Raw genomic sequence first — 10,000 nt, 5'->3', positions numbered from 1 at the left:
ACATTACATTATGCAGGTGATAAATCAAAGCTAGGTCTCACTCTCTCTCACACACACAAAGATACATTAAACAAACACATGCATATACATATATACATACATGCTTTAGCAACATATGGGTTTGTTAAATACACATAGACATAAACGCAAGTGTATGGCATATGCATAGCTGGTATAATGTCTCTTCTCAGTTCCTATTTTATGCCTTCAAGGTTATAGGGGAGTCACCTCTGCTCTGCTCCTTTTAGCACAGAAACCATTTAAATTCAAATATTAGTATTTATGCTCTCTGTATTTTGGGGTGTTCGAGTTATTTTTCGAACGCGTCGATGTTATCATGAAAGGTTAGGGCTTGTGGTGATCTGTCAAGTTGTTTAGCATTAACATAATTCAACCTTTGTGTGTTTATCTCTGCCTTTGTGTGTTTATCTCTGCCTTTTTGTACTTGATTGGATCAAAACATTTCAGCAACATTTACATTTGGCCCCTTTTTTAGCTGACAGTTTAGACAGTTTATGTCTCAAAAGCAAAAGTCAATGTATATGTCAGCTTCACCTAAATGCAAGTTCTTTAGTCATGGTATGTCAAAATACTGCATATATTATTGCATGTCTAACAAACGGAATATTATTTTCTGGCAATTTGAGTGCTTAATGTCACTGACAACAATTTAATTCAAAAGGCTCTAGTGTGATTGTTGAAGAATATTGTAGCAGGCTGCAGAAGTAACTTGAAAGACTCAATTGGCTCAATTCCTTGAGAACAAAATAATTTTATCTGATGATAACGATGATGGACATTTTACCTCCATTCAGAAAGTTTGGATAAAATACTTACTCAAATAGATAGAACAGTAATCAGCATAATTGATAATTATGATAATTACTGGTGATAATTAACAATTTCAGTTCACTAAACCTTTCCTTACAGTGTATAAGCCATAGCAGAACTGGAATATACATAGTATTCAAAATAATGTTTTATTTTATTTAATTTTGGAAATGTTTATTTAATTTTGGAAAATATTTTTTATTTCATTTTGGAAAATTAAGAAATAAGAGCATAATTTGTTAGCATAATTTGTTTGGTACTAAAATGTGACCACAATCGAATTTCAACACCGTATTTCTGTATCATTAACGTATCTGTAACGTGAGGCTCAAATACTGTCAACTCAGATTTGGCAGTGACGCTACCATGGAAGATGCATCGTAGTTAGCAACTATGCTTTTGGGAAACGTCCCATAATGGGAACTGTGGCTTTTGTTTTCATTAGCACATTATTTTAGCCTACTTTGTACTTAATGCTGCTAATGAAAATATAGTGGAGTAATTCATTTAATATTAAAAATGTAGTAATGTAAAAGTAAAAGTACACAAAAAGTACCCTTGCGTTGTTTTTAACACATCTCTGTGTCCAGATAGGGACAACACAGTTTGTGTTGTTTCCGTTTTTATTTGTGAAGATCCGCACACCGGAGAGCTCCCATTTAAGTTATTTTTTATTAGTAACGTTTCAAGCCCTTACGGCCCTTCCTCAGACTAGGGCTTGAAACGTTACTAATAAAAAATAACTTAAATGGGAGCTCTCCGGTGTGTAGATCTTCACTTTTTCTTTGAACCGTATCTTTGATCCTGCACCCGTATTATATGGATGTGTGTGATTAAACCGTGCTTATTCCGTTTTTATTTGTTACACAATATGTGTTGAAAATAACACAACTTGCGTTGAAAACAACACAACTTGCGTTGTTTTTTAACACATCTGTGTCCAGATAGGGACAACACATTCGTTTTAAGAGTGTAGGAAGAAAAATAAAAACTCAAGTAAAATGCAGATACTCCCCTGGAATTCAGAAACCTTACCGCCAAATGCATTGCAGCTTTAATGCTGTTTTTCTTGACAGAATGTTTGGACAGAATGTTACATAATGGATGCTGCTTTGGACAAACCCCACCCATTCTCATGAATGAGCTCCATGTGGATGATATCAAGGAAGCTAAGATTTTGTGTTCTGTAGTCCCCAATGGAGAAAATATGAAGTTAGGAAGACATGCCATGACTGGAGGCCCAGGAGGAACATGAAAACAAGAACAAACAAGTCATACAGTTACAATACTAGGCCTGAGTTAAAGGATGTAAGACATATATTTCAATTAATCATAAAATGGCCCTGATATGTCACTAGACATTAAGAAATCATGTTCATTTCAAATACTTATATCACTGACAACAGTAGTCCGGCCAGGATATTGTCATTTAAAAAGTAAAGTTGCAGCCCTCAACTGATGTTGATATGTTGTGTTTTGGCCTGATGCGCCACCCTCCACCTATCTACTAATCACAAAGTCAGTAGCGTTTCGGCATCCGGGTTACCAGCTCTGCCAGTCAGGGGGGAGGGGGAGGGGATACACCGCTCTACAGTAATTTGAAAGTGATTGCAGTACCAGTTTTGGCCACAATATTACATACAGTTCCTTTAAAGGTGCTCTAAGCAATATTACGCGGTTTCTAAGCTAAACCATTTTTTGTCACATACAGCAAACATCTCCTCACTATCCGCTAGCTGCCTGTGCCCTGAACACACTGTAAAAACACTCGGTCTCTGTGGACAGCCCAGGCTCCAAAAATGGCAACACAACCTGGTCCAGCCTGGACCATAAAAACATAACAAACTGTTCAAGTCACCAACGAGATGCATGTTTAGGACAGTTTCAATTGCATGGGAGGGAGGGGGAAGGAGTAGCGAGCTAGCTCTCTGTTTTGTTTGAACGTCAACAACATCAGAAGTGATGTTACCCAACATCCCTTAGAGTGCCTTTAAAAACCAGTCCAACAGGCAGAGAATCCAAAAATAGTAGCTACAGCATACAGTCCAAAAACCAGGCAAGGTCAAAACCAGCAAAATCTTAGACAGTCTGGACAAGGATAACCAGGTCAGAACGTGGGCATGCCATGAGCTTTCGGACAAGGTTAAAAGCAGCTCTTAATGAGGTGCAGGTGGAGTCCAGTGTGACAGGGCCAATGGGGAAGACGCGTGACAGGGACCTGCTGCCCTGGCATACACTCTGTCTCGGTGGTCTCAGAGGTTCTACTTTTATTCTTTACCTTTAAAGAAATGTAATCATCAATCATATGTAAACAATTGTGCTTTGAATGAGGAGTCAACATTCCCATTTTTGCATTTGTTTGCCAAAGCATTTGCAATTTTCTTTCAAAAGAATGAGAAATTGCTGTTATGATGTGCTTTAGTGAAGGATGTGCAAAAGAATGATGTGGAGGTTGAAGAAATACTTGTGAGATTTATAATTCTGATCTGAGAAATGTACCGAAGTGACAGAGCATTAACTGTAACCCCTAAAAGGTTACGCTATGCATCTTACCATCCCTACTACTTGTCCATGTGTGCGTATTTTATTGGTTTGTATGTTTGCTGTTTGAATGTGTGTGTGCTTGTTTGTGTGTGTGTGTCCTTGCCCAGCATGCTGGCTGTACGGTGAGTGTGAACACTCTGTGGGCTGACAGGTGTAGCGCGGCGAGATGCAGGGATAAATGCTTTCCCCCAGCAGTCAGTCTCGTTTAATGCTGCACGCGCCCTAAATGCCTCCCCCCCTTCTGTGACGGACGCTGATACGCCCAGTGATTCATTTCTCTTTGTGGGCCTTTCTGCCTCCACTCTAGACAAGAGAGCAGAAAGAGGGAGAGAGAAAAGGAAGGCAATAGGAGTGTGGAGATGGGAGAGGGAGAGAGAGACAGTGTAGAATAGGTGCCAGGTGAGAAAATAGTATTATGGAAATGAGGAAGTAGATTTGGGGAGGCTTCTCTGTGTGATTAGGACCCATGTGTTCATGATGAGAGGGGCAGGGGGGGGCAGGAAGGGGCAGGGGGACGGGTGGCAGGGGGGCTCAGTAGGGCTCCTCTTAAATGTGTGAACATACAGCTAAACAAATATACTACACTGGAACATCTATCTATTTATCTTTCTTTCTATCTATCTTTCTTTCTTTCCATCTATCTATCTATCTATCTATCTATCTATCTATCTATCTATCTATCTATCTGTCTGTCTGTCTGTCTGTCTGTCTGTCTGTCTGTCTATTAGTCTATCAGTCTAGCTCTGTCTAACTGTTTTATGTGTAACTAGAGCTTGATTCTGTGTATCCTACAATGCCATTGTCAGATAAATAATAATATTATATGTTATGTATATGTATACACTGTATGTAGTCAGAGAGATTCCTTTTGGCTTTGTTTCTATTTTCTCTATTTTTCATGTACAGATTTCTTTATTCCAACTCTGTCCCCACATTCTCATTCACAAACTGGGCCTGTGTGCTTGTCACAGCTGTGCTCTCTCTCTCTCTCTTCTCTCTCTTCTCTCTCTCTCTCTCTCTCTCTCTCTCTCTGTGTGCCTGTGTGTGTGTGTGTGTGTGTGTGTACGGGTGTATGGTTTGGGTTGATGGCCCTATGAGTTCCAAAATTGACAACATTTACTGTGAAAAATGAGAATAATCCATCTTCCTTAGCAAGCTGTCAACTGTGCGGCCAAACTTCATAATGCTCAATTACCGCTGCTATTCTCCTCACATCTACATGCACACACATTAGAGAAGGGAGGTGGGGGGGGGTGAGACAGTGAGGGGGGGGTTTGCGGGAGGATGCATTCTGCACAGACGTAGGCATGATTGGAAGAGTCACAGTTCATAGCCTACACTCTGTTGATGAGCACTGTCACATTAAAAGGGTCATCTCTCACGTCCAAACCACACACACACACACACACACACACACACACACACACACACACACACACACACACACACACACACACACACACACACAGTGGCACACACACACACACACACACACACACACACACACACACACACACACACACACACACAGCTCAAAGGTGCTGAGTGGGGCCAACTCGATGTCATCATTCTACCAAATGAAGAGTGAAGGCAGCAGGCATGCTGTTTTACTTTCACATATGTGCATCCAGAAAACCATTTAACATTGACTGTGTGTGTGTGTGTGTGTGCGTCGCGTCGCGTCGTCGCGTCGTCGTCGCGTCGCGTCGTCGCGTCGCGTCGTCGCGTCGCGTGCCTGCGTGCCTGCGTGTGTGTGTGCGTGTGTGTGTGTGTGTTTCTCTGTGTGTGTGTGTGTGTGTGTGTGTGTGTGTGTTTCTCTCTCTCTCTATGTGTGTGTGTGTGTGTGTGTGTGTGCATTTGTGTGACAGAGATTGAGAGAGAGAAAGAGAGAGACAGTGGCAGGGAAAGACAATGTGCATGTCTGAGGCAGGTTATTATGATCAGTAGGTCACAGTAACCGACTAGCCAGGTCACCAGTAGGTCAGCCATATAAATCAATAGGACCGTGTGTGTGTGTGTGTGTGTGTGTGTGTGTGTGTGTGTGTGTGTGTGTGTGTGTGTGTGTGCGCGCGCGCACGCGTGTGTGTGTGTGTGTGCATCTGTATGTGAGGAGATCTTATGAGTTTGAAGATCTCCTCACATCTGATTTTCTGGCGTGTTCTTTCCAGACATCTGATTACTCCGCTATGGCGTCTCTTGCCGGGGGCCTGGAGGAGATGAAAAACAGCATAGCCAATCAGACGGGAGCAGAGCTGGGAGCCAGCGTGTCAGGGCCGCAGTCCTACCCCTTGGTGGCAGGTATGATTTGGAATACTTTGTTGTTAACTTTTCTTTGCAAAAATGCAAAAAGTCTTCACAAGTTTGTTTGTTTTACAGATTTTCTCAGGTGCTTTGGCCAATTTTTGGAAAAATAATTGTTCAACCTCTACAACATCTTGTCACTAGTACACAACAGATATTTCTCTTCTGAACAACTTGCTTATGCATATACTTGAATTTTTTTTATGTCTGCTAAATTACTTCTCATTTGAACCCTGACTGTTTATTTTTGGTGGCATGGCTTGATACAGTTTAATTAAAGGCAAGAAAAGTGTGCATAGGCCACAAGGCCAGAACTCATCAGTGTCAGGCCGGCCTGGGGGTTATACACCATAGTGGCACTATACTACACAACAGTGCGTTCCGTCACATTTCACCATTGAGCTTTACAGAAACAGCTTTATTGATAGTGTCCATATAAAGTGAATGGGTAAAGCAAACCCACTGAATAACCGCTGGATAAGATCATGTAGGATCATTTGTTCTACGCATTTGTTCTAAATAAACATAAACATACACATATACAGAATACATCATAAACAGTGTACATTTTACTTTCCTCAACATCATGGTGTTGCTATACAAGAGCAGTCCACCAAATACAGTAACATGCCTTTCTACAATGAATAGCTTTAAATGCTGACCATCTCAATTTCCACTCTGAACTGGTGTCAATGTGGTCAGCTGTTGAGACTGGCTTCTCATTTACTCCCTGTAATGATACCAGTTATTCACCCATTATCCGCTGAAACTGCTGCACAGAACATGCCCGTTTAACATAAATATTTCATCATAAGGGGCCACATTTGTAGAAGTCCCCAGTGTGTATAACCACATGCGTGTGCTTCTCAGTTAAACTGCTCTAAGCATTTCTGGCCTTCATGGGATAGGAGTGGTGTATGGAGACTTTTAATTGAACTCACGTGAGACCTCTCCCCCCTCTCTGTGGGTTGGGACAGGCTGGCTGTAATTAGGTCCAGACTGATGGGCACTCAGACAGTCTTGCTAATGAGAACATCATGGGGGGATTACAGCTTCAGTTGACAAGGAAGATCATGATTCTGCTCATTCACATACAGGGTGAGAGAGAGAGGGAGAAAGACAGGGTGAAGGAGATGTGTATGCATTTATGCATGTGTGTGGGTAAGACTGGTTCACAGGCACACTGAGAGACCTATGCACACGTCCACACGCACGCACACACACACACACACACACACACACACACACACACACACACACACACACACACACACACACACACACAAATTAACAAAATTATTATTCTTAACAGTACATTTTATTGGTACCAGACTTCAAAAAGGTGAAAGGGTTATAGATTATTGTGGGGGAAAGAGATTAGGAATGACAAAATGAAGGGATAGTTTAATATGTTTGATATATAAAAAAGTATAAAACTTGTGGGAGTGATGACCTCTGTGACAGCACTGTGGAGAACTGAAATATCCTTTCATTCCTCCCCACCCCTCCTTTCCTCCCTCCATACCTCAGAGGACCTGGCCCTGTCTGCCCCCACTGTGAGGAGACCATCTCTCTTTCTTTCTGCCTCTCTCTTTCTCTCTCTCTCTCTTTCTTTCTGCCTCTCTCTCTCCCTCTCTCCCTCTCTCTCTCTCTCTCTCTCTCTCTCTCTCTCTCTCTCTCTATTGCCCTGCTTTGTGACCCAAGGCGGATTAGCAGCCAGTCTGCGCTAATGCCTCACTGTCACATCAACACACTGTAAAACTCCTCTTCAGGGAGACGTGGAAAGCAAGAGAGAAACTGGGAGAGTGATCAAATGGAAGCCTAGAATCTCCACGGTTTTAATGTGCTTCTTGTGAAAATATTATGTGTATAAACTCTCTTCTCAATGTCCGTTTTCACCCCCCCACACACACACTGTTTCTCTACTGCCTGTCCACTCCTCCCTGCTGTTGGTCAGTGGTTATGTGAAAGAGTGGGATTGATGCTTTAAGTGTGTGAGTGTGTGAAGGTCTCATGATGACAAATGAGTCCCACTCCCTGACCATGCATTACAGCTGAAATACAGATTAATGATCCACCTGACATTTTGCCATGTAGTCTAATGCTGCTATAAATCCTCACCATGTACTAATAGAAAGAGCAAGGCAGCAGGAGAAAGACACAGAGAAGCCATACCAACACAACCCTTCTGGAGTTCCTAGATCAGGGGTCGGCAACCTTTTTTGCCTGGAGAGCCACTTTTACCAAATGTATTTTTTTTTATCTCTTTTTAGTTACTTTCATTCAACAGAGGGTTTTTTAATACATGTTCTACTAGTTTTAAAAGTAATGTGCAAGTAACTTGAAATGTAAAGTGGAATGACAGAAGTATAGGCCTTAGGCTTCCCATGTAGGCTAAACACCACCCCCTATTTTCCCAGTGTCCTTTGGTATGCAAAGTAACATCATAGTTAACAACACAACACTCAATTTTCGTTGACATGTCATTGGCGAAATTGAACATTAGGCCTACCAGAGATTAGATTTGGTGATGGCCTTGGAGTCTGGCTGGCTCATATTCAGTGAGGTTAAGTTTCATGCAAGTTTCATTTAAGGGCAACTCCACGCAAAACTGTCATATATTCATAACGCCAACTAAATACCATGGCATTGTGTTGGCGTTATGGATGTGACAGTTTTGCACGGAATTGCCCTTAAACGTGAGCGCAGGTTTGTCTTTATATTTTTAATATGTGAGAGATTTCTCACATGCAAGTGGAATAGGGTTAACACAGCAATACTAACTCGTTGCAGTGTGCGATATATAACGGGCAGTTCATTTCGCATTTTCAGAATCAGTCTTCGGATGGAAACTTTCCCATTTCAGCCCGCTTGTGTTCAAGGCCAAGAACTGTGGTCGCTGGCGTTTCCTTTTGACATTTTCCTTATCTAGCCTACAGCAAGCGCACACATCAACAATAACAATTAAAGTGTTCTAGTTGACTGAAATGGAGGGAAATCTGTGATTTTGTTTGATATTGACATGGCAACGAACCGCAAATGTAACAATATTGTGCAGGCTACGGTTACGGAGTCAATTGAGGTGGAAAATTATATAAATTACTCAGATGGACCTACAATATTACATTTTGTTTCGCATGCGGGTCTGGAGCCGCGGGGTTGCCAACCCCTGTCCTAGATGATATTTGCCTTTGCCTCAAAAATGCCTGTTTATCAGTATCCTCCTGAATTTCCTGCCAATGGTGCATGTAGCACATGAGCAGAGTGAGGCCATTTTAGGCTTTACTTGGTGTGTTTGTACACTTTCTTTGAGCAGAGGAAACTCATGTTTGTCTGGTTGCAGGTCGTGACCTTGCCAGCACCACACTGCCTGGGTACCCCCCTCACGTCCCTCCGGCTGGGCAAGGCAGCTACTCAGCCCCCTCATTAAGTGGCATGGTGCCTGGTGAGTGAGCATGCACACACACACACACACACACACACACACACACACACACACACACACACACACACACACACACACACACACACACACACACACACACACACACACACACAAAGTGAGAAAGAGAGAGTTAAGAGGCAGTTATAAAGTGATAGATTGAGGCAGATGATGATCGAAAGTGATAGAGAACTCACAACAATGAATAGAGTGGTAGATATATAGAGAGAGAGGGAGAGAGAGAGAGACAGTGGTTTCCCCAATGGGGAGAGGTGTCCATTTGAACTGTGTACCTTTCATTTAAAGCTCCTGATGGAATAGGATGAGGTGGTGTGTGTGTGTGTGTGTGTGTGTGTGTGTGTGTGTGTGTGTGTGTGTGTGTGTGTGTGTGTGTGTGTGTGTGTGTGTGTGCGTGTGTGTTCAAGAATGTGCTCAATCAAGAGCTCCCTCACCCAGCTTTAGAGCAACCCTCCAGATCCAAATCAGATAGCCAAGACTTAGGCGATTCTTTCTTTCTCTCTTTTGCTCTCTCTCTCTCTCTCTCCGTCCCTCCTGTCCCTTCTTTATCTGTCTTCTTTCTTCCTCATTGTCTCTCTTCTAATCCCTTGACTCTGAAGGTCCCTGTCTCCCACACTCTCTCTTCCTCTCCTCCTCTGTCTCTCCTCCTCCTCCTCCTCCTGCTTTTCTCTCACCTCTTTACTCCCTTTATTCTCTGGTTAAATCCCAGTGGGGGGGTGTCTCTGCCACTTCCTCCTCTCCCCTGTCTGCGCCAGGTTGACAGGATTCCCAGGGGGTAATGTGCATGCATGCATGTGTGTGTGTGTGTGTGTGAGAGTGAGGATGTCTGTGAGTGTGTGTGCATGTCGCAGTAGCACAGCTGTC

At 42.7% G+C, this 10,000-nt stretch overlaps 1 protein-coding gene across 5 annotated transcripts in view; it reads left to right on the top strand.

Annotated features, from left to right (window-relative positions):
* The window catches only part of pax5 (paired box 5), a 37,591-nt gene that overhangs the window by 17,419 nt on the left and 10,172 nt on the right, over positions 1 to 10,000 (top strand). For all 5 annotated transcript variants that reach the window (XR_007193562.1, XM_048243832.1, XM_048243816.1 and 2 more), the window contains exons 7-8: positions 5,544 to 5,673; positions 9,020 to 9,121. Coding sequence is in view for 4 of the 5 variants with exons in the window: in XM_048243832.1 (XP_048099789.1) it covers positions 5,544 to 5,673; positions 9,020 to 9,121 (232 nt within the window). In the remaining variant the exon portion in view is untranslated. The remainder of the gene's footprint in view (positions 1 to 5,543; positions 5,674 to 9,019; positions 9,122 to 10,000) is intronic.

The sequence above is a fragment of the Alosa alosa genome, chromosome 1 (genome assembly GCF_017589495.1).
Source record: "Alosa alosa isolate M-15738 ecotype Scorff River chromosome 1, AALO_Geno_1.1, whole genome shotgun sequence".
Taxonomy (NCBI): domain Eukaryota; kingdom Metazoa; phylum Chordata; class Actinopteri; order Clupeiformes; family Clupeidae; genus Alosa; species Alosa alosa.
Note: the sequence above shows the minus strand (reverse complement) of the source record. Positions and strands in the feature narration are given on the sequence as shown.